The sequence below is a fragment of the Struthio camelus genome, chromosome 9 (genome assembly GCF_040807025.1).
Source record: "Struthio camelus isolate bStrCam1 chromosome 9, bStrCam1.hap1, whole genome shotgun sequence".
NCBI classification, from domain to species: Eukaryota; Metazoa; Chordata; class Aves; order Struthioniformes; family Struthionidae; genus Struthio; species Struthio camelus.
In genome coordinates this window covers 15395380-15420125 of record NC_090950.1, presented here as the reverse complement: position 1 = coordinate 15420125, position 24746 = coordinate 15395380, and the positions used below count along the sequence as shown (strand labels likewise).

Sequence of the window (24746 nt, the reverse complement as noted above, 5' to 3'; positions counted from 1 at the left end):
GGTGAGGCCGCGGGCGCTGCCGCCAGGGCCGCGTCGGCTGAAATGGCGGCGCCGGCCCCGGGCCCGGGCCCCGGGCCCCTGCCCCGGCCGGCCGCGCCGAGGCCTCCAGCCGCCGCCGCCGGGACTGGCCGCGGCACCTGCCAGCAGGGCGGCCCCGCCGCCGCGCTCCCCGCGCCCATAGGCCGGGCGGGGGCCCGCCCCTCCCGGCGGCGGGGCGGGGCCGGGCCGGGCCGGCCGTTTTGAGGCGGGCGGCGGTGGCGCCTTGCGCCATCGCCATGCCGCGCGGGCAGCGGGAGGGCGCCGCCGCCGCCGCCCTGTTCGTGGTGGGGGTGGACGTGGGCAGCACGCTGCTCAAGTGCCACGTCTACGACCGGGCGGCCGCCGTCAGGGGCTCCAGCTGCCGCAAGGTGAAGCGGGGGCGGCTCCGCTGAGGCGCCGGGCTGGGCCGGGCCGGGCCGCGGAGCGGGCGGGGGGCGCCGGGGCGGTGCGGTGCGGTCGCCGGCCTCCGGCTGCCCCTGCCAACGGCGCGGCCGCTGCGAGCGGGGCAGCGCGCGCGGTTGCCCCCACCTCGCCGCCCGCCGCGTGGGAGGCGTCTTTGGCCTTCGGCCTGGCTTGGTTTTGGGGTGTTTGAGGTCTGCCGACCACCCCTCGGAGGGCCGGCGGGCCGCCCAGCGGCCTGGCGCGCTGCTCCCGCCCCGAGGCGTCGGCCCGCAGGGGTCCGGCCTCTGGTCTGGAGCCCAACCTGGGCCTGCGGGCTCCCTAATCCCTGCGATTTTAGGCTGTTTTACTCTGCCGGAACCGAGGAGGGCTTCTGGAGATGGGGCACCCGCGTTACGCTGTGTTTCGCAAGGCACGAGCGTGTGTTCAGAAACTTTAAAAAACAAACAAAAAAGGCACGTTGCACAGACTTTTGTTAAGAGCGTTAGTTTCTGTGAACGAGGTCTCATAATAGTGCTCTTCATCTTTTGTGAACAGCTAGAATCGCTTTATCCTCATCCTGGCTGGGTTGAATTAGATCCTGAAGTTCTTTGGAGCCACTTTATCGGTGCGGTAAAAGAGGCTGTACAAGGTAACGGCTGAAAAAGTTTCTGAGAAGGAAATTACTTACATTTGTTAAAAATAGTTAAGCTGTTGGTTATTTTTATTCATAAAAAGCGCCATGCACTGAGACTTTTGTTACTGAGTACAGGACTACCAAATACTTTATAGCTTGTCCAGTCGTTATGTAAAATAGGGCTCTTCAATTAGTGCTTTTTTTTTTTTTTTTTTTTAAGTAGAGCCAGATTAGAATTGAGGTTGAATGAGCAGCGGTGTGCACAGGAGATGTACGTGTGGGTGACAGCTCCCTGTTGCTCCAGCTTTTTCTTTATGCATCCTTCCCCAGCACCTTTCTTCTTTCTTCCCCCGAGTGCTTCTTTGTATGCGGATGGACAGAGAATAGGCTTTTTTCCTCTCTCAATTCTCTCTTTGTTATTCTACTGCCACTGTGTGCATGAGCCTGTGAGAGGGTGAAAAGGGGGTGCTGTGTACCTGTACTGTTTTTCCCCCCCGCTGTTGCAACCTGATGTTCCCCGTGCTCTAACCAGGCGCTCGCCGCTCTCCAGAACTCCCACTGCTTTCCTGTTACACCAGCTCCGCATGCTTAGGTCCAGAATGGATTACTTTCTGTACGACACTGATGCCAAGGACCCATCAACTGCACCCTCTCTTGCTTTCTCGCGGTGCCCCAGCCTGGGAGGCAGCCTAGGGGACAGGGAAAGTAACCGCTACCAGGTGTAAGCTGCAGTGGATATTTTGGGGGCTCTTGGTCTTCATTTTCAGCAGCCGTGACAGTTTTGTCTCAGGAATAGCCATGCCACCCGCATCTCTAAAGGCCTGCTGGCTTCCTGCCCTGCAAGATTCTTCAGCTAGTTTTAAAAGGGGAAGCTTTCCTTGTGGCCAAGCTGTGAGCACTGTCAGTAAGCTATTTTTATTTATTTTATTATTTTTATTTTATTTTTATTATTACTTTTATTTTATTATATAAATACATTTTTTATTTTATTATAAGCTGTTTTTATTTATTATAAGTGCTTGTATAACAAAAGCATAAGTGAGCGTTAAGCCCACACTGCTGTAAAAAGGAGGCGAATGGGACTGCTTCTTCTGACAGGGTTGTCTCAAGCCCAGAGTAGTTTTCTGAGTGAAATCACTGCACAGTTGTTTATGCCAGCAGGACTACATAAACGTTTGTGTTGGTGTGAGAGAGTGTATGGTACCGGGGACAGAAACGAAGGTCTGAAAGCAGAAAAAAGGCAGGAATAGCTTTATTTACAGGGTTTGTGAAGCTCAAGTATGGGGTTCCACGTGCAGATGACCTGATGTAGCTCTGTCCTAAAGGTGGAAATTGTTCCTGGCTGTATGGTCGCGCCCCACTCTCACGCTTGGTCTCGTGCTTGTTCAGCCTTTCCATGGGACAGCTTAGCTTACTTGCTTCACAGAAAACTATCCACGTTTTATCTTTTTGTTTTATTTTTCTCTTTAATGGAAGTGGGCTCTGCTCACAGAGGAATCCACAGAGCACCGCAGGTGTCACGAGGGAAAGTGGGAGCATGCAGTTTGTGGAGATGGGGAGGAGTAAGAAACACCACTTGAATCAGCAGTGAGTTTTGCTTTCAGTTTAGACCCAGCTGGTAAGGAAAAGGAAATGCTGCCTTTCTCATGCCACCCGCTCCCAGGTCCTCTTCCCTTATGCTATCGCTGTCAGCAAAGCGTGTGCAGTCAGTTGCAGCAGGGAGTCTTGTGAAAGCACCGATTAGACTTTCAGCTGATGCTATTTGACTGCATCAGTGCACAGATGCTTATATAAGGGAAGGGGCAGAAATGCAGGCAGAGCAGCATGTCCCCTTCCTCTACGAAATAACATCTTTAGTTGTCGCTGATAGGGTCTACAATAAGTACTTATGGAAGCGAATAACTCTGTACATGCAGTTTATCACATGAACGTGTATGAACAGGACCTTGTTAACTAATGATTTGCTCAGATGAATAGGTTGAGAGATCTTCAGGGTAGCAGTACTTTGAACAAAGTAGGTTATGTTTTGTTTAAGGCGAGTTTCTTAATGTGTCTTCTTTTCATGTAGTTTTGCTTTTGCAGGCGTGCATGGAAATACTGTGGAAGCTGACCAGAGCTTCTTTGAGGATTGCTGGGGACAAATTTAACTAGTTAAAGTTAGATGCATTAGAAACTATATTTTGAAATGCTTGTTTGACTGTTTGTATCAGCAGAATCAGTGTATAGTCAAATGTACGCTTTAGTTCCTCTGAATACAAAGCATGCTTTAGTCCTTTCAGTGATGTGTTGTTTAGGCAAACTTGTTCTTAAGAATTTTAAAAAATTACTTAAGGAATATAGTATTTAAGGTGAGACATGTCATTATCAAAAACAGTTCTCAAAAATCCTGATATACTGAGACATATCTCTTTACTGCCTACGGAATCAATCAAGTTTTGTTTATGGAATTTTTTTCCTTCTTCTGAGAGGTGTTTTTTAAGTTTGTAAAGATACTTATCCTTCCTCTTTTGTGCTTTCACTCACGTTTTTCCCCGTGAAAGCCACATTTTTTTATGATTTCTGCTCTGGAGGCCTAATATTTGTAGTGCTTTTGTGCCTGCCTCTCTCTGGGATTGTTCAGATAACATAAAGACAGGCCTTCCCAAAGGTGGAAGGTATCGGTGCGCAAAAATTGCTTTTATAAGATATATAGGTTTATCTATCTGCTTTGGAATAAGTTAGTCTGGCTCTGAGGTCTGCTCTGGTCACTCAGTTGGCCCAGCTGTAAACTTCTATATTCTATTAAATTTCCTGAGCATTTTGTACACTTATTATTATATTAGAAATGTGGTATTTTTGTCAGTTCCTTTAATTTATTGCATTTTTTTGCTTATTTTAGTTGCAGGACTTCACATGAGGCAAATTGCTGGTCTTGGCATCTCAACCCAGAGGTCAACTTTCATTACATGGCACAAGTACGTATATAGCGTGTTGGTTAAAATGAGTTCATGTTCATGCCGTAGACTGGATGGAAACACTTGTAGGAATCCTCAGCTTCAAGTCAAGCCACAACCTGGAGCAGCAAACATCAGTCATTTTCTGCTGTGTTTGTACAGAGACAGTCTAAAGCACTTCAGAACAGTTTAGAAATTTGTTCTTTTTGTTTTGTGCTTGGCACTGTGGAAAAATTGATGTTTTTTTGTTTTTCTTTCTGCTATCTAATTCTGGTGAGAAGCTTTACACTGAGGATGGTCAAGTGTCTATTACTAACCCAAATCTAGCAGGAAGTCATGCTTTTATTTTAAAAATCGAACTAGTGTTAAATGTCCTTATTGGAAATAGTGCATGATGTTGATTTTTTTTTTTGGACAGAGTATTTCCTGTAGTTTCTAATGGGAACGTTCAAATACTGTTTTTTAGGAGGACAGGGAAACCTTTTCATAATTTTATAAGCTGGCAAGACTTGAGAAGTGCCGAACTTGTGAATTCCTGGAATAGGTCCCTTCTGTTGAAGGTAAAACTGTACTGTCTAAGATAGATACTGCTTTGAACACATTTAAGCAGTTTCATTTTATGAAGAGCAAGGGCAATATATGAAATCTTGGAAATATCCTTTTAACATGCTGTGGCTTAAAAACAATTAAAAAGAAACTGGGCAAGATGAGTGTGGGAAATGGTAGCAGGAAAAAAATGCAGTGCTGATTGCCTGAAGATAATTAATTATGGGAAAAGATATTTGCAGGTCTGTCGCACCTTTTGTTACTTTTGTTACTTAGTCTCTTTGCTATATTAAAAGTTTGCATGTTAATACTGTTATGGCATAGATTTTGGATGTAGCTAGTTCTTGGCTGGCAATGTTTTGGGTAGACTTTTTTTTTTTTATGTACACTTTGTTCAGATTATCTGGAGAAGGCAAGTTTTATGCGGCTTACGGTTTGTGCTTCTTACCTTTAAAAGAGAAAGGTTCGCTTTAAGTGGAAAAACTGAAGTTACTTTTCTGTAAGTATCCTACTAGCACATCCGCAATAATAAGTTATATTCTTGGTTTTGCTACTGATTTTTTTTGGTGAAAGAGAACTTGATTAACATCGCTATTAAAACATGATCGAGGCTGTCTGTTCTAGGGGCACTTTCATTGGAGTGATGGTATGCAACTCTTACCAACCATATTGCATGTTGTAGTCATGCAGGTGAAGTACCTTTTGTAATGCAGACCAGTCTCTAGCAGTGTGCCAGTAGAAGTCAGTGAAGCAGACTTGGTTAGTGCAGCTCCTCTTCTCTGCAGTAGTGCTCTAGCCATTAGAATCAGGAGCCCTTTTGAACACTGTATGCGTAATGATTCTCTAAGAGAATTTTAGCATTCTGATCTAATATTATGTCAGCTCCTTCCGTTCTGCTTAAGGATGATAACACAGATGAATCAGAAACCTTTAAAAGAAGAGATTAAAAAATGAATAACTCTTTTCCTTTGAAACAGGTAGTCCATGTTATTTTTACAGTGCTTCATTTCTTGACTGGAAGTGATCGATACTTGGCTCCAAGTGTTTTCACTTTTTCAACACAACAAGCTTCTATGAAGTTGTCATGGGTGTTTAAAAACATACATGAGGTAAGTTGTAAGAAGAAAAATAATAACCTTTTTCAGTTATAATAATGGCTAGTGACTTGGCTTGCTTGTAACCTGTTCAATTTTGTTTTACTTGTTCTTTTCCTCAAATAAACCTGCATGAAAGACTGTTTTTTATCTCTGTAGCATTTGAAGCGTATCTGTCTATAAAATATCTCTTCCCCTTTATTCAACTTTTGCCTTCTGAGTCTGAAAACATATAATAGTAGGAAATTTTTTCATGTTTAGGAACATAATCAAATCAGTTAATTTGCTTTATTTTACTTCATATAATCTTAGATTTAATAATTGTACTTTGTTTTGAAGTTGTTTGCGCTCAAGTTTCTTATGGTAATTGAACTGATTTTCAGCCGGCACTATTACCTTTCTAGTCCACCTTATTCCACTTTATGCTGGAATAATCTGTAGACTGAGTACTCTCTGAGCTAATTGTTGCTTTACTTTTAACTATAATCCTTACCCTTGTCTTTGTTTTTTTTTTTTTTTCTTATTATGTTAATAATTTGTGGGCGTTTTTAATTGTGTGTTAATTTTCAATTTTTTTTTTATAAAGCAGTATCCTCTTTCTTTTTTTTTCTGTGTAAGGAAAAAAAAATCTTTTTTTGAGTTTTGTCTGGTATTTTCTGTCATAAAACTACTGAGAACGTCAAATGTAATTTTTACCTGGGTGTGTTGGTGGACCTGTTGAAAACGCGAGGTATGAATTCATGAAACTGCAGAACTGGAGGATATGCAGCTGCTAAGTCTTCAGCATAAGATGAACTTTCTCCCATAAGTTTCTTAGGCATTGCTATTTAAAGTAGATGAAAATCAAACCTAGAAACTCAAAATTTCTGGCTCTTAATTACAGAGAAAAATCCATTCAGTCATGTTCTATGTGAATTAGCTTGTATGTTCTCCTTCTGAGTTCTCCAGCTGTATACAGTATCAATTGGTAAAAATTAGCTGAAACCTGAATTTCCTATTTTAAAGAAAAAATCAGAAAAAAATGTTTTTGGACTCTACAAACATTATTAGCCAGAAGGTGATGGACCTATGCCTTTTTCGATTCTCAAGTGCATATTTTAATATATACTTATTCCTTCTATTTCTGTTACTTTTAAAGAAAGTGCGATCTTCTTTGGACCATGTTTTCTCTATTCACCACTCCTCCACCACTGTTATAACTGTGACTAAAAAGTTTCCCTTCTTAGAGCTCTGATGCCACTGCGGTAGATGAAGTACACGCTCTTCTTTTCTTGGCCACCACCGAAAGAAACTGTTTATCCTCTGTTAGGAGCAAGAACAGTAGTTCTGGAGGATAATGTTAAGTAAGATGTGGGGGGAAAAAGCACTCCTTATAGCAGGATCATCCTTGTTAGAAGAAATATTGGCAATTGGAGACGCATTCTCTAGGGCCGTAAATATTACCCATGAAGAAAATGAGATAAGGAGTGGGGAACTGTGTTCATCTTATAATATCCAGTTGCGAACGCTCTTTTGTATGTTTATTTGTTCCCAGGCTGAAGAAGCTGCCAAAAAAAATAACTGCTGCTTTGGAACGGTTGACACATGGTTACTGTATAGGCTGACTAAAGGTGAACGTTAGAGTCATTCTTAAACGTGAATAAAACATACTGGAATCTAAGCAGTCACGTTCGTTACGTATCATTGTTATTTCCTAGAATTCAAATATGTTTAGACAGTTTTGCTTTTGTTATAATTGATGAATGTTGCGAGAAGTTTACTGTTTAAAAATAATTCCGAATTAATTATTCTTTGGGCCTATCTGGAAAGGGAAGTCAGGAAGGGAAAGAATTACTCAGTATGGTCACCTCTTAAACCTTTAAGATTTGAAGGAGAAGATGAGAACTTCTCCTTAGCCTTGATAGAAGAAAGGCACCTATGAGTGCAAAAGAATAAAGAATTGTTCATAATTAGTTACTCAAGAGGGAGGCAATTTTCAGAAACTAAACTGAGATCAAGATATTACTAGTGGAGGCTGAAGGAATTAGGCATGTGTAGTTTACCATCAAATGTTAGGCTTTAGGTGGCAGAAACATGTATAGAGTTGTGGGAAAAGTTAAGTTAGAAAGGATCTCTGGAGGTCATCCAGTCCAACTTCCTGCTCAAAACAGGGCTATCTTCAAAGTTAGGTCAGGTTGCTCAGGGCCTTTTCCAGTCTAGCTTTGATTACATCCAGCGATGGAAATGCCATAACCTCTTTGGGTACCTGTTCAGGTGCCTAACAACACACATTTTTAAATTCTTTTTCTTACATCCAACTGGAATTTCACTTACTGCAGCTTGTGATTGTTGCCTCTTGTCCTTCCACTGCGCACATCTGAGAGGAGTCGGGCTCTGTTGTGTTTAAAGCCACCCATTAGGTAGCTGAAGACAGCAGTTAGTTCTCCCACCTCCACCCCATTAGCTGCCTCTTCTCCACACTGGACAAACCCAGCTCCCTAAGCCTCCCCAGGTACGTCGTGATCCAGCCCCCCCCAGTCATCTTGATTTTTAAATTATTAGGTCTTTCAGATATTCTGATGGGGGAAAAGCAGTGAGTGTCTGAACTCGGCTGCGTTTGCAGGGCCCGAACAGTGGACGTTCGGGATATTGTAGAATCCTGTCACAAATCCAGAAGAATTATAGGGTCTTATTCCAGAATAATTACCTGTGTGAGGGCTAATGCCTGAGCAATTGTATAGATTATAATAGACATTGATGCAATCAGTGTTCTTCACGTTGTCAAGAGCATCAGCTCTCTTCTGGGCCGCTAAATATGAGCAAAAATGAGGTAATTATACATGTTTATTTTAAGGAGAGAGAGGTAAACTTTCTGTTTTATATGTTTATGGCATCATGATGAGTTTATGCCTGTGGAAACTGAGTTTATATTTAATGGGAACCATTGAGATTTTTAGAAAAAAATATTTCAAAGGACTCTTAAATATTTAGGGATGTAAAATCTTATTTTGTTCCTCTTTTGTTGTAGGTTCTGTATATGCTACAGATTACTCAAACGCCAGTTCTACAGGGCTTTTTGAACCCTTTACGGTACGTGTTGTTCAGAAAAAAGTTATTGCTGTTTGTTGTACTTCTGAGAGAATCACTCACACTTTTACTTTTTCCTTTTCAGAAATGTTGGAACCCCACTTTGTCTAGGTTACTTTCCATACCAATGTCTATTTATCCTCCAGTGAAAGACACAAGGTAACTATGAAGGCGTGTTCAAAAGAACATGATACCTACTAAATTCACTGACTTTAGAAAAATACTACGTCGTCTGCACAAAGTAATATATAAATACACCAAAATAAATTATACTATGATTGTATGCAGCTGTATCTTTCTAAAAGTGTATCCAAAACTTTTATTTTTGCCAAGTCTTTCTTAAAGTGATTGTTTTAATGTGCTCCTTAAAAATAAATCAGTAGCATTGCCTTCCATGTACGATGCAGCCTCAGTCCTTATGTTGTTAGGGTTTTGGTTTCACAAAAGAGTCAACGCTATGATGTTTTTCCTTAACGTTTGTTTTAAGCTTCAACTTTGGATCATCTGACTCTGAAATTTTTGGGGTACCTGTTCCAATACTGGCATTGGTGAGTGGAAAGTTTTCTTGTGTAAATCTATATTTCTGTAATTATATTCTTTCTGCCTAGCTCGGATCTAGTGATTGCTTATTTAGTAGGTGTTCTCTGTTTTTGCTTTATGACTTAACTACAGTAGAATTGGTTGTTGAACTTTGCTCCAAAAACTCAGTTCCCAACTTAAGGGAAGGAGTAGAGAAAAGAGCAGAGAATGAAAAGAGACCTTTAGAGTTTAAGGTCCATAAAGGTAAGATGAACATATGATTAAGTACTGAACATAGGACTTACCAGAGCTGCATTCTTTGCGAGCTGCTCTTTGACCTTAAAATGATTATTCTGTAAATGGTTTTGCAGTGGAATCTATTCTGGCTTGACTTCAGTAGGACTCTACACAAGTTTTAAGAGTATTTGCTAATAGATCCTCTTTTACTTTCTTCCTTCGTCTTTCCTCCCTAAAATACGTTAAGAATAGTATTTTCTTGTCGCAGTAGTTAGGATTTGGATGAGGAAAGCCCATTATTTTTATGAGGTCATAGCTTGTCAGAAAATCTGTTTGAACTGAGCTAAATGGAAAACATGTCATCTGTCTTATTTAATATGAACTCCTCTTGCTATTTTAAAAGAACTGTAAACTCAACTTACTTGTAAATTTAATTGCTTCACTAAGAAGCAGACAGCAGCAAATACGTTTAGCAGTCGTCTTTGTTGGAAAGATGAGCATGGAATGGTTTGGTACAAGAGTAGAAGCAGGGAAAAAGGAAGTAGAGACCTCAAAACTTCAACTTTGTTTTCGGGGGGAGAGGACTTCAAGCCGAGCGACTGTCTTCTGCTCCCTGAGATTGCAAAATCCCTATTTATCCTTCTTGTCAAATGCTAAAACGCATTTGTTTCCATAACGCATTTTTCAGTGTTGCAAATAATGCTGCAAAAATTCATACAGAGTCTAAACCTCATATAGCTGAATTCTAGTGATTCATGTGTCTGTTAGAAGGGCCTACGAATATCTAAGAAGTTGGATAAAAGTCTTAATGCTCAGTTCATTTCTGAATGGTTATTTATATTCAAAACTCCGAAACGGTTACATTGATATTTTAAAATCCAGCATCTGTATGGATTTGTCGTTAACTTGGTAGTATTTTGGTTTGTTTGTATGGCAGGTAGCTGACCAGCAGGCAGCCATGTTTGGAGAATGCTGCTTTCACCCTGGAGATGTTAAACTGACTATGGGAACAGGTGCTTTCTGGAACGTCAATACTGGGGGGAATCTCTTTGCATCATGGAGAGGTAATCTGGTGAAATTTTGTTTTTAGGATATTTTAGTGTTACTTTTCAGCTCTTAATGACAAAAAGGAATAAAATACAGTCATACTTTTCCTTGTGTCTTTAACTGTAGAAAGACAGCTTGAAAACTTTGTCAGAACAGAAGACTGTGGAAATATGTAATGAGAAGTGTAAATTTTGGTTGTCCTGAAATACACTTCTCAAGAAGAAAATTTGAATAGTATCAGTAGTAATTGTGTCAGCTGCCTGCATCTTTTCTTGTTTGTTCTTCTCTCTCCTCTTTGCACGCACCTGTGCGCTCCTCTTTTCTCCTTGTTTCTTCATAGCAGTATTATACAGTACAGGAATGGAGAAAAAGGGTATTGGTCCTCTGTCATCTTAGATCACAGTGTTCCAGTGGATGGCTGTAAGTTCCACTTCTTGAGCCCTTATGTTTTGGAGTGCCTGTGGTGAGATATGCAGGATGACCAATTATTTTTTCCTTTAAAATGCTAGAAATAGGCTCCCCACTGTCTTTCTAGCGTGTTAAAATTTTGTAGTTGTGAACATTTGTGTTCTGTCAGGCTTGTTCATTTGTTGTAGGTGGCTATTTATCAAGAGAGCAACAGCCGATACTGAATTACATTTGCCTGCACACCCTGTCTCTCACTGTCTGTCATACTTTTAAGCAGTGATTGATTTCTAGAAGCCTACAATGTAAAATGGGATGGGGACTGATACTCAGGAGACTTTTACCAGCTAGAGTCGGAAGGGACCTGGCAAATACCTGAGATATATCAAAACTGAGTAGTGCTGACTTTTAATTTGTTATGAATCCAAGCACTTTTTAGGCTAATTCATTATATCATTATGATGATATTTCTGCTTATGTATTCAACTTCATGTAGTCCATAGAAATGTAATAGAAAAACATATGATAAGGTTTTTCCACTTTGTTTTGTCTTAAGAAAACCTTTGGCTATTGTGATCTGCTAGGAGTTGAAATCTTGTAAGTCGGCGCTATGAAACGTGTACTGCTTTAGGCTACATTACTTGTGTTAAAATTTATTTTTCCCCTGTTTTGTGGCTGTCACGTGGCATGGGACAAAGGTTAATAGGACAAGGTAGGCACTTAGTTTTTTCAGTGCCCTGAGTATGAAATGTAATCTGTGTTCTATCTTTAAAGTTGACATATGTATTTAAGACTGCAAGATGAATCCCTATGGAATCCTCCTGCATGGAGCTGCTCATTAGCTGCTGTTCTAATTTCTGATCTACATGTAATTGGTATATGTGATAGTTTAAAAAAAAAAAAAAAAACAAACCAAATTCCTCAAGTAATAATATTTTTCACAATTCTGTGATGGCAGCATGAGGTATAGATTTAAAATCTACCTCTCCAGCAGTCTGATAGTTTTGATTAACTGTGATATTGCCAAGTGCTTTCTCTCCTTGGGTAAATAATGTGTCAGTCTATCGATCAGTTCTATAGAGGTAGATTAGATGCTACGCTACTAGAAACTTCGGTGTGAGTGTCTTCAGAAAGGCCAGCTAATAGACTTGTCTGTCCCTGATTAACTGTTCTTCTCCAGCACTCTTGGCTCAGTGGGTTCTTGGGTCCTGCTTCTTCATAGCTTCATTTTCAAAAGCAAATAAGGATTATAAGGAGACCTGCACCAATGATCAGGAGAGATGTTTATCACTTTTTCTAATCAGGAGGCAAACTTAAATCTAAATAGTGCCGACTGATTATTTTTCCTGGTAAGCAGCAGAATGACTCTAGCACTAACCAAGCTTCTGAAGGTGCTTCAGTTCTACCGTGCCATTCATTTGGAGATAAGCAAGCAAACTAAAGATGAGAGACGCTTCTATATGAGCAAATTCTCCCTGAGAAAGTTCCTGGAGGGCGCTATTACTTGTCTCACGTGACCTGTAAGTATAAGGATACCAGTGTTGGCCCTAGTCACCCTTTAGGAGAGAGAGAAACCCTTAAGTCCCAGATTTGTCAGTCCCTAACGCTTAAGTTATTTTCTTCTCTACTACTGCTGTACCGGATAGAAATAAAGCAAGGAGTGGATATGGATGATGGTGGCCAACATCTGTTTTCTTCCTTTATTCCTAAATGAAATAACCAAACCATGGTCAACAAGCTGAGAGCTTTTCAAGATTTAGTAAGGAGGGAACAGTTACATCTCTAGGTTTTGGATGTTTTTATTGTGCTTCTGCAGCTTTGCAAAAAACAAACACAAACTTTGTGATGATGGAGATATGCCACAACAACAATACCTTGGGTACTTAGCAAGGAGTAGAGAGAATTTCTAGATCCTTGTGATGCTTTTCTGGTCCTGTAGTTCCTGGGACTCAGTTTTCTTTGTTGCATTACCCATGATCTCTGAGTCCTGAGCAGGGTCAGTTAAGGTCTGGATGCTCTTTCTACTCCAAGTTGGCCTTGAAAGACAGTTGTGGTACTTGTGCCTTGTGAAGGTTTTATTGCAGTGACCACGTGAAGAAACAATTTGTTGAGCTGCAGACCTGGGAAAACATCCGCTGGCCAACTAGATACTAAGTCCTTTTGCTTTAGCATTGAAGGCAGTTGTTTTCTGTCATACCTAACCATACAGCTGACGTGCTGTGAAAAGGTTATTTGACAAAGGTATTCTTTTCTATTTGAATTTGAAGGCTTCAAATTTTTGAAGCTATGCCTGTTGCAAAGTAAAGCTGAGATGTTCTGCAGGGGCTTTTGTTCTGTGTTCTTACTAACATGTCAAAGAAGTTGTTTTGTGTTCAGATTGAGTGTTGAAGTAATAAGTCTTGATTTATTTATTTTTATAAGGTTTCAACACTTCCTTGGGGGGAAAGAACTAAATCATTAGGTTTATCCTCGTTATTGTTTATTTCTAAATGTGATAGTACCTTCCAGCAGACAACTCTTTGGAAGTTGCTGTAGTATAGTTTCAGATAAACTAAGAGTTTGGCCTCTGTATTTCTACTTTACTTAGAGAAAAGGAGGAAAAAATATTGCTTTTTTCCTGAACTACTGCAAAGCCAAAACTATCTATTGGAAATCGTAACGTCCTGCAGATCCCTTCATGTAAATCTTGGAGGTGCTAATGTTTTGTAGCTGCAGACAAGGCATGTCACCAGATTTTTTTAATGAGTTTGGGGTTTTGTGTGTGTTATTTTTTTTTTTATATTAGGCAAATACGTAGGTAAAATGTTACAGTTAATGGCAGTAACCTTCGCGGGCAGTGATGAACAAATCATGAAACTTTTTTTGCTTTCTGTATGAAAAAGCACTGTATATTGAAAAAGGAATTTAGAAAGTATATCACTGTTTCATCCTCTCCTGTGAATAGGATCTATGTTATAAGTTTGTGTTGCTTTATCTTTGTTTATATGTCTGTTTAGTATCCGTCCGTTTCCTATCTGGAAGCCCGACCCTCATGTTTTATGTTTCGGAGAAGACATTTCAGACTTAGAAAGCACTGAGGAGAACTAGATGGATTTTAACAGGATAGGATAAAGTTGATACTTTTTAAAAAGGGCATATACAATTTCTTATTTAATTTGTTTAAATTAAAGTTTACGTTTGAAAATGTCAGTGCCAGTAGCTCTTCTCTTTAGCTTAAAGACCTTTCTTTGTAATTGGATAGTGATTTTTAGCTTGACTTTGGCTTAATAAATTAATGTTCAAGTCTTTTGTAAACTTTAAACAAACAGTTTAACCTGTATCAGTGATGTTTTAGCTTGAATTTGGTGAAGGAAGTGAACAAAAACTGCGTTTCCATTGGGTTTATTGTTGGGGGTGTTTGTATATGTTTTTTCTGGAAGCATTTAACTTAATTAGGTATTTTGTTTTGTTTTATGGAAAATAATTAAGCCTTATATCCGCTGATTGGTTGGAAGATTGGGGAAGAAGTTGTTTATTTAACTGAAGGCTCTATATCGAACGTTGGTACTGCCGTAAGATGGGCACAGGAAATAAGTAAGTAGTTTTTTAATTTTATAGCAGGGTAAAATGCATTGTTTTTAAGAAACTGCCTTATTGGGTTGTAGTCATGATATTGGTCTTGGCTTTATTATCTGCGGTTGAAGAAACTAGCCTATGTGTTTTGGACACTGGAAAATCCACAACCTTATTAGTAGGTTCTGTGCTGAAAGCATGTAGACAGTTTAGGTGTTACTGTAAGTCGTCTTTATTTGAAAACTAAAACTGATTAATGAAGTAGAATTGTCTTCTGTTCTCCTAAAATACCTCGGATTGGTTTGCACACAGTTAATGTCTTGGCTTTGCATAGTCTCCTGTTCTTCACACTCTCAACCTCTCGCTCCCTCCTTACATATGTAAGCTTTTATTTTCCTGAAATATTTTACTGTTTGCTTGCATTATCCTGAGCATGACAAACTTCAGCGAGAAATTGTGTAAAGGAGACTTGTGCAAGGCAGAGGGTTTTTTTCTGAATTTAGTAGGTGTGCTATTTCCTATTATTTGGACTTAAATTTTTAGTTGAGAAGAAGCATGGAAACTGAAGTCCAGGTAGCATGACTGTAAATGCTGTATTCCACAAGCGTTTGCCTTAAGGCTTTCCTTGTTACAGTTCATCTTCTGTTGGATGGGGTTTAGGTTAAAGCTTGTTACTGGTAGAATGCTTTTGAGAGAACAGTAGCTATACATCTCAAGAATTAATCAACAGATTTGATTTATATGAACGTGACTTAAAGAACTTTGTTCTTAGTAGTAACCTTGTTGTACGCGTTACTTCACATGGAAGTAGTATGTCTTTTGGCTGTAGTTATTCTATAATGGAAAGATTTGCATAGCAGTTAAAGACTAAGAAAAGTGCCAGTGCTCTAGTAGTTGATGTTCAGAACCGCTGATTGTTTACAGGACAACTTTTCTCAGTGTTCTGATAATCTACTTGGTTTGCTTGGAAATTTAGTATGTCTTACTGGGATGCGAAGAAGGAATAAGTCTTCCAAATTTTGGAATATCTGAGCAAGGTTTTTCCGAAGCACAGCTCACTCCGAAATCCTACGTATGTGTGCGTAATTACACAAGTATGTGCCCTTAGGGATTAAGTATGACTCAGGTTGATCCCCAGGTCTTCATCATTCAGCTTTTGACTGAGCCTAAGGAGTAACAGCCGCTAGTCTTCCGAGGAAATTACTCAGTTCAACACGCAGCTCACTCCTGCAGATACAAGGTATCAGTTCTGCAGGTGTAAGCTTGCCAGCTAAAATTCACATGGCTATTATTGGCATATTCAGGGCAAGTGGTATGAAAGGGTTTTCAGCCAGCCAGTACTGATATGGAAGTGACCTACTGTTACTAGCGTAGGCAAAAATTTTGAAAGTTGCGGAGGGAGGGGAAAAAAAAGTAGACATGTTCCTATAAACTGTCTAAATAAGCGAGATTTTTATTTTCTGATATATGCTTGCAGAGAAGCTGAATTTTAAGTGTTTTAAGAGAAAGCATGTATCTATAGGAATGTTAACTGGAAGGACCAGTATAGGATAGGAAATGATATCAAGTACAGAAGTTCGTCAGCTTTGCGGCTAAAAAGAAGGGTAAAACTTTTGCTCTACAGAAACGCCTGGGCAAGAACCTAAGGTAAGCCGATGGCCTCAGAACCGAGTTTTCAGTAAGGATGATGAGCCGCCACATGAGTGAAGGTGAAATATGCAGTAGGAGCAAAGGTTTGGAGATAGAAATTTCTGCCGCACGGTGAATTTCGTTTAATGGGCTGCTTGTAGTGGGGTCAGGTCACTTCTGTCCAAGGGTTTCAAAGAAGTGATGTGTGAAATTGCAAGGTGAAGTTCTTGTTAATTATTTTTTTCACTCTCTCTTCTGCCGTAGTGGTACTATATAGGTCAATAACAGCAACTATAACAAAAAGAAAAAGATGTGGTTTAGTCTTAGCCCTGTAGACTGCAGTGCATTCAAATAAATTTATTAATGATACGGGAGTAAATTGAAACTCATGGTAAATTGCCAAAATAGGTTTTCCAAGGGTAAATTGAGCTAGATTAAACTGTCTTTGATAGGAGAATTTACAAGAAAAAGCAATAGACTTCACTTATCTAGTCTTCTGTAAAACATGAAAAATAACATTTCCTTTCCACATAAGGAAATTAGTAATTATACTGTAGAAGGTGGATGTTCGTACGAGAATTGCCTCTGGGTGAAGAATGAGCTAAAGAGGCGATGTCTGTAGATAGTTTGGAAGGGAGAGGCATCAGGCTGAAAGGCGATTAAAATTAATGTCTATAAAAAGGTTGGTATTAGGACCTTCCTTAATTGTACTTCGGTGTCGGTCATTTTAAAACAAAAAAAAGTCTGTTGATAAAAGATGGTCCGTAATAAGAACTTTGTCTGTAGTCATTTCGTGCTTGGGCTGACAACAGCATCCTGGGAGGAAGTGCTTTCTGTTTTGCAACATCTAGGTTTTTAATGTAATTATAGAGTGCTGTTGTTAGCCTTCTTGATTCCCATATATATCTGTTTGTCTAGAAAACTAATGGCCTTCTTACAGGATGTGAGGACTAAAAGGCTATAGCATAAAAGACAGGGGAGTATCTTTTTGAATTTAGTCTATGTGTAAATAGGATTTGTTTTAAATGTTACTGATGGAAATGAAATACAGGAGGAGCGTTGGTTTCCCTTAGAATGTGTTGGTTTGAGAAATACTACAAAAGGAAATAGTCTAACTCTAGATTTTTGTCTCTTAATTTATGAAGAAATCAAAGTAAACAGTAAAAGCGTATGACCTATGCATCTTTACAGATCTTTTCACCAATGTAGATGAAACAGCAAAAATGGCACGGAGTATTGTTAATTCTCAAGGCGTTTGTTTTGTTCCAAGTTTTCAGGTAAAATTGTTACTCTTACTATAATTAAGAATATATTCTAAAGTTATACTTTTAATTGGATTTTTATAGCCTCTTTACATAGAGTAATTTGCATCTTGTCACCATGCATTCTATCACCTGTGCTGTATCCAGGATCTTAGGCTGTATCTCTCACCACAGCACATGCAGATTACTGTGGTATCTGAATGCTTAAAATCTCCCACCCCAAGAAAAAAACTTAGGAAAATTAGTTCCGTTTTGCCGATGGAGAACCGACGGACAGATAAACTAAGCGACATCCCCACAGTAAATGCAGGCAGTGTCTACAGAGAGAGAAAACAAACCCATAGCTTTATTTCATGCAGAGCCTTTGCTGAGATTTTTACTTCCGAAGCACTGGGCTAAAGTTTTATTCTGCCTCTTTTCAGCATGTAGGTTGCAGTTCATCAGAGTGCTTAAATATGAGTAAGATTGCTTTTCGACGTGCCTGATTTTAATCTGAATTATATATTCCCCTTTTGTACTACGGGGTTTGTGCTTTGTTGCTCTTTTTACTGACCACGATGAATATAATGAGGAGTTCCTGGTGTTTGTTCTCCATTTTGCTCCCCTCTCTTTCTCGATAGCTTCCTCACGTCCTCTTTGTTTGAGGGACTTCCTGCGATTACTTTGTTCCCTTTAGGCCGCAAGCTCTGGGCGCTTTCTGTTTACCTTCTGCTTACGCTGGAAACTGTGTATTCTTATGCCTGTCCTTCCCATCCCTGATTTGTGATCCCTCTCAGGCTTGGTTGTGGAGCTGAGTTACTGTCCTTGTGCAGAGGCAACAAAGGGTGATATTGATGCTGCAGTTCAGTCTAGCATATCAGTTTGGAATGTAATTGATGGGAATTTTCGGTTAATACATTAAATGACAAATTGCAATACCTGAGGAGTTGACATACTACCTATTCAGCTACAGAGCAGTTGCTTCCCTTATAGACTTGTCGGTCGGTAATAATAGTTAGCGATTTGTCACCACAAAATATGACAGAATTGTAAGTCACAGCTGTTAGACAAACCTTTGTACAAAATGGAAATAAATATTTTTTTCGAATGCAGCTGTTGCTAGTCTAGGTGTTGCGCAGAGTTCCAAAAGTTGTTCATCTAGTTACGCTACTTCCCTAAGCAATGTGAGATAATCTGACTGAGAACACACATCAGCCTAGCTTTTTCCCTTGCCAGCATGATGATATCAATTCATCTCTGCAGAATACTGTTTTTTACATTTCTAATCAGTATGACGGTTGAGGAGAAATTTTGTGTTGTAGAACCTGGTGGCTAAGTTGTCATTTGGAATATTAGTGTTACAAACTTTAAACAGAAGGACCAGACAGGAAGAAGGGAAAGCTATTTATGTGCTGGAACAGGGTGTTGATGGCGCGCATGATGTATAGGCAAGTGATACTGGTTTGAACCAATCAGTGTTACTGTGTTCTCCCACTAGGTAAGGAAATGCCATTAAGTTGAACATTGGTTGTTTTCTCTTCCCTCAAAGATTACCACTTTCCGTTTTCTCTTAGAAGTCTAAGATAGCAATTCATTAGCTTGAATACATACATTTCAAAGTTGCATAGATGCTTTTGGCATCTCATCTTTTTATGTAGATCCAAAGGTAGTTTTTTGTTTTTTCATTGGTCAGCCATGCTCGACTTGATCATTCCCAGGACTAGTGTGTGGTGGGCTTGGTTGGTTGGTTGGCTGGTTTGTGGGGGTTTTGTGTGGCAGGTTTTTTTTGTTTGGTTTTTGAGACTTAACATTACCTATATTTTAATGGAACAAGGCACAGGAAAGTTTAATTTCCTCTACAGAGAGCCCAGCTCCCTTGTCTCAAACAGTTACCTTAATCATTAATTTTATTTTTAGAAGCATAATGCTTGGTTAAGCTAAGATGCTTCTATGTGATGTTTATACTGTGATTAGTTCTGAAAAAGCAAGTGTTGAGCTGCACAAATTCCTGTATTTGTCAACAAGAATCCTGCGGTAGACAAATGCTGGTCTGAATCTTCTCTGAACCTCTAATTCGATTAATATTCAAGGTCCAGAGAAGTTAGTAAAGCCTCCTTTTGTTGATTTGTGGGATTTTTCCTGCTTTCTTGGTAATCTGTCTCCAGAAGGAACTGCAACTAACTTCTTGGTAAACATCTATTGAGTCTCTTAACTAACTCTGATAAGCCTAATACAAATCTAGGAACTGTGCTTAGGAAAAACTCTGAAAAGATCTCTCTTTAATTTTGTTACCTAGTAACCAATAATAGGATCCACCAGAGTGGATTTTTTTGCCTTTTAAAAGCCCTCCTTATCCTGGTGGGACCTGCACAGCAAGTAGACTCACTGTAGCGCTATCTGGATCAGTTTAGAAAACTTAATGGATTAAATGGTATGAAAAGGGACGTGAACAGAGCTGAATGCTTCTAGAACTGTAACGTATCTATTCTACTTCACTAGCTAGATTCTAACCCAAATTTGATTATACTGTATGTTTCTTAGACCTCAAAATGACCGTGGTTAGAATTTGTATGAAGTCCACGTGTTCGTTTCCTTCATAGAATAAAATGTTCTCTACTAATCCGTGTGAATGTAATAGAAGTGTGCTTGTTTCTTACTGAATTATACTGCTGTGGTACAGTACACTGAGAGGAGCATCCTTAGGGAGGTATATATGAAACTAAACATGTGCATTAATCTTTTTTTTTTTCTTCTTACTCATTCTTCTAGAAACGGGTTTCCAGACTTGATTTGCTGGGATTGATACTAGTGGCAAAAACTTAGGGCTTTTTGTTGTGTGGCATGCATGTATATGCACAAATTTATAAATTGGCTTTTGGGGGTGGGGGGCTGTGCTTCTTTCCAGGTACTCGCTGAGTATGAGCCCTTTCTTTTTGATGTGTTACCTCGTATATGAAAATCTGTAAACTTGGAAACGATGGATCCTTATTAGGCTACTGGGCTGGACAAGTGGTCCCACTCGGAATGGGAAGAGTACTTGTACATGAAAAACCAGATTGTTTTCTTTGAATTGAAACGCAAAAGTTTCTTTGATTTAGATGCTTTTATAAAATGCCGATTTTTTCCTTTTGACCACTAGCTGTCTCCTCCCCCTGCCCCCTGGTTTTTTGGTAGTTGCTGAGCATGATCACGTACCATGTAAGAGCAAGTGGTAGTTCAGCACTTTCTGTGATTGGGCTGCTGCATATATACCTATCCATACATACTTATTTTTACATATGTTAGCATTTTCTTTATTTATTTTATAAGTGTATGTGTGTGTTTCACACACGTGAAATTCGAACGTCTGATCAGTGTTGTCATAACTGACATCTAACAGAATACAGCCGGAAGAGTTTGTTGCAATTTAAAAAAAAAAACAAAAACCCGAAAAACATACTAGAATGGGTGGGAGATTTAATGTTGTCACAAACTGATTATGAACCAGCGAACTATATTTTGTCATGAATTTCACCAAAGTGGAGGAGGAATGGAGAGGAGATTCATAGATCTGTCCTCCAGTTCTCCTGCAAAAGAAAAGAGAACTTAGTGATCCTTAGAATTTCAGTCAGAATCTGTTACGTTGTTGTCATTGAAAACACTGTAGTGTAAATTAATAAAAATAATTTCCAGCCTTTTCAATGCCATATTTAAAACTCGATTCATCTTTCTTTCAGCGGTTTCAGAAGTTTTAAAAAAAGGAAGAAAAATAAAAAAAAGAAAAAGTGAAGTCTTGCTAGAGAGCAGTAATGTGTGCCCTGTCCTAGATGCTTTAAGTCTATGCTGTATTTTTTTTTTAAGAGAAGTCCTATAGATTCATGTTATTTGGTATATAGAATTTAGAAGTCACAAGAAAAACTTCTGCTGTTGAAAGAAACTGAACTCGTCACTGAGTAGCTAAAATAACACTATATATTGCTTACGTATTGTTTTCAATTTTCTTCTTTCACTATGCTGCCTGTAATTGTCGTAAGTTATTTTTTTCTTACTATTTGACTCTTTTCTCAAAAGCCGTCAAATATAACTCACTGAACTCATTGTGAAACCTTTTCTGTAGGTTCCTGTGAATGATCCGTGTCTATGTGCCTCTTTCATGGGGCTGAAACCTTCCACTACCAGAAACCATCTTGTGCGAGCTATATTGGAGTCTGTAGCTTTCAGGTACAGCTTGCTTACTTTGTTTATGTTTTCTCCTATTCATTATTTATGTTGATCAACTGTGTCAAATGGACACACAGAATTTGGCAATTTGTAAAATAAAAACTGTAGTAGCGCATTACAGTAACACTGACGAGGAGTTTTAGCTTCTTCCCTTCTTTTTTAAACATTACAAATGAACTAGTATATATGTATTAATTCAGAGTTTTTGTTATTAAGTAATCAAATAAGGATCCTTAAATTACATCGTTTTTGGCATATTCTAAACAGTGTTCTCTGTTTAAAGCTAGTCCTTTTTTTTCCTACGATGTTTTGGCAGAAAGAAAGCCTGTGTAGCCCACTCCAGCTGTGTTACAGTATCCTTGAAGCTGGAAGTTAGCTCTTTGGCTGAAGTTTGTATCCTTGAGCTTTTATAAAATATAGTATTAGGCATCTTAAACATCTTTCAAGATGTGGATGGAAAACAACTTCCAGATATTACTGTTAGTCACTGAGGTTATCACATCAATAACTGACTGTGGAACAGATCAGTTCTGCCTTGCAAACTCAGCCGGCATGCCTGGAACCGAAAACGAATGTAGTCTGAGCCTGGCTCACACTGCAGGGTGGCCAATTAGGGAGCACTCATATCCCTTCCATCTAGTCACCAGCTCTGCTGTGAACATAACCTCCAGTAAAGAGGCACAGAGAATGTCTTGAGGAAGGTAGCATTTTGACTTGCTGCAACTGTTTCTAAAGCAATTTTTTTTTTCACTGTAAGAGAAATAACAGATGCTGATGGGGCGTGGAACTGAACTGGAGCATGGGTGTCTTAAAAACAGAGATGTTGAGTAACTAATCTCATCCAAAGACCTGAGCAGAAAAAGGCTAGAAACCCTTTGGTTTTAGATTTTTCCACCATTAAATGGGATGGTTTCCGAACAAGTGAAATTTACAGCGTTGAGAGTTTCCCTTTAAAAGGATGTCTGGCTAAACCTGAATAACGTTTCTGTCAGCTTACTTTCCTCACTCTACACCGCTTGTTACATCAACCGTAGCATTTTGTCTATGAAGACCTGTGATCTATTTCGGATGGGAATAACGTAGCTTCTGTGGTGACTTGCTGTAGAATGTGATTTGGCCGTACTTGTGCCGTCATGATGTTGCATAGCAGAGGCCAGTTTCAGCCTTTTTTTTTTTTTTTTTTTTTTAAATTTACCCATTCTGGAAACTTAGCTCGTGCAGCAGTTTTGACAAAACTGAGGGGTTTTTTTGCCTTATATTTATTTTCTGAAGGTGTGGATACTGGAAGCACTTTATATAATGTTTAATTGAACTAAATTTTTTTTTTTTAAAGAAACAAACAGCTTTATGATATCATTATGAAGAAGGTGCACATTCCTCTTCGAACTATTCGGTAAGTTCCATGTAACTTGTCAGTTTAACTAAAACTCTCATGTGTCAAATAAACGTGAACTTGATTGTTCATTTTGTGTTATTGTAACCACTGAGAAATAGATGATTACCGGTCAAATATTGATGTAACTTTAAAAGTGACGGCAGAGGCTGTCTGGAGGAGGGTCAGTTATTAATTAAGTCATTGGCTGTCAGATGGCTGTCAGTAGGTGAGTAAGACTTACCCTGACTTAAAAAAAAAAAACAAACAAAAAACAAGAGAGCAAATATATGTTTGTGTGTAGCATTAGGGTGCATATAGCAATGCCTGTTGTGAAGGTCATTCTTCCCTTTACAATAAAATCCTTTCCCCCTTTATACTGGATTTTTTGTGCTGCGTCTGTCACAGATTGAATTTTTCTGAAGACTTTGATTCTGTTTCGTGAGGGCAAGAGGAAGACTATTCTGTTATGAAGAATATTTTATGGTTAAGTTTTTGGAGAAGAAAATGAGACTTAGTGAGGTTCCCCGATCTCTAGTATATGCTTTTCACTGCCCCTTGGAAAAATTTAAAAATTTGGTCGAATTATATGTTGCTGAAAAACTAGCTTGCACATGTTTACTGGAAGCTTGGTGGTAACAGCAGTCATTCCAGAGCTTGTCTCTACCAGAAGTGATCTCCAGTGCTGAGAAAAGCTCTCTGAAATTGCTCCTTCTGACAGCCAGGGGTCATCGTGATCTCACAGACAAGAACTAAGAGGAGAGCAGCGTGTTCTTTATTCTCATACCCATGCAGTGAAAGAAATACTGGCAGGCCTCTAGACGGTTGAGAAAGGAGGCTTTGGAGTGATGGAAGGAAGGTGAAAGCACAAAGGTGGGAGGAGGTAAAAGTTTGTATGTTCCCTGACATCCTGGGACACAGTGGGCCAAGATGAAGAAGCAGCCAGGTGTGGGGTAGTAGTGAAGAGGAGTAGAGATCCAAAGTATTGAGAGTTTCTGATTCCTTAGGAAGCTTATTTTACTTATTTGACCGTTTAGAAATCAAGTAGAGATTGCAAAATGCAGAGTGTGCAAGTAGGAGAAATAAGACGGCCTAGGGAACCTTGGAATTCTGATCTCTTTTACGTTGTAATGTAGTTCTTAAATTGTGTGATCGTATTCTGTTTTACTCGATACAAAATCACTGCTTCATGCAGTGACTATGAGAGAGGTAACTTAAGAACAGTAGCGACTTAGCATGTGGATTAAGGATTAGGGAAAAATGAGATATACTTGATGGCTTTTTCAGTGGGTTTGCAAAATGCTCTCCCGTTCTTTTGTCCCCGCACCTTTCATATTTGTCCATTCCCTTTGATTTTTGTTTTTATCCTTAATGCGTTCTTATCCTCTGTTAAATATGTCCCTTTCCTCTGTGCTGTTGTCCTGTATCCTTTGTTTCTCCCCAGCCTCTGATTTCTAGAAGCTCCTATCTTTTTCATTAGTCTGCTCCACCCCTATTACTCCTTTGGCTTGTCTCAACACTAGCAAGGAAAGCACAGAGAAAGAACCCTCGTATTTTCAGTCCCCATGTCCTGTGTTGTAGCTGTCTGCAGCAGCCAATAAAGGCTGGTCCTTGTGGTCACTGGGCTCCTGGCGTGTCAGCATTGAGCTGTTCTGTGAAAATAGCACGTTCCCAATGTAGTGGCACATAGGAACTTTGAGCCAGAGTGCACTCTCTGCAGACTGAATCTCCAAAGTACGTAGCAACACAATTTAGCTACACATACAAGTGAATATTTGCAGATTCTTTCTTGTGTATGCCTCTTGTAACTTCTCTGAAGTAGATGTTTTATTTTTACAGAACAAGAAAAAG

The 24746-nt window shown here is 39.5% G+C and overlaps 1 protein-coding gene across 1 annotated transcript in view; it reads left to right on the top strand.

Annotated features, from left to right (window-relative positions):
- The first annotated feature begins 211 nt into the window (after positions 1 to 211).
- GK5 (glycerol kinase 5) overlaps positions 212 to 24746 on the top strand; it is a 30322-nt gene continuing 5787 nt past the window's right edge. The window contains exons 1-14 of the mRNA XM_068955151.1: positions 212 to 407; positions 976 to 1069; positions 3933 to 4008; positions 4454 to 4547; positions 5511 to 5642; positions 7162 to 7237; positions 8635 to 8696; positions 8779 to 8852; positions 9181 to 9241; positions 10387 to 10513; positions 14370 to 14474; positions 17274 to 17359; positions 21420 to 21523; positions 22857 to 22916. Coding sequence (XP_068811252.1) covers positions 276 to 407; positions 976 to 1069; positions 3933 to 4008; positions 4454 to 4547; positions 5511 to 5642; positions 7162 to 7237; positions 8635 to 8696; positions 8779 to 8852; positions 9181 to 9241; positions 10387 to 10513; positions 14370 to 14474; positions 17274 to 17359; positions 21420 to 21523; positions 22857 to 22916 — 1283 coding nt within the window. The 5' untranslated portion in view covers positions 212 to 275. The remainder of the gene's footprint in view (positions 408 to 975; positions 1070 to 3932; positions 4009 to 4453; positions 4548 to 5510; positions 5643 to 7161; positions 7238 to 8634; positions 8697 to 8778; positions 8853 to 9180; positions 9242 to 10386; positions 10514 to 14369; positions 14475 to 17273; positions 17360 to 21419; positions 21524 to 22856; positions 22917 to 24746) is intronic.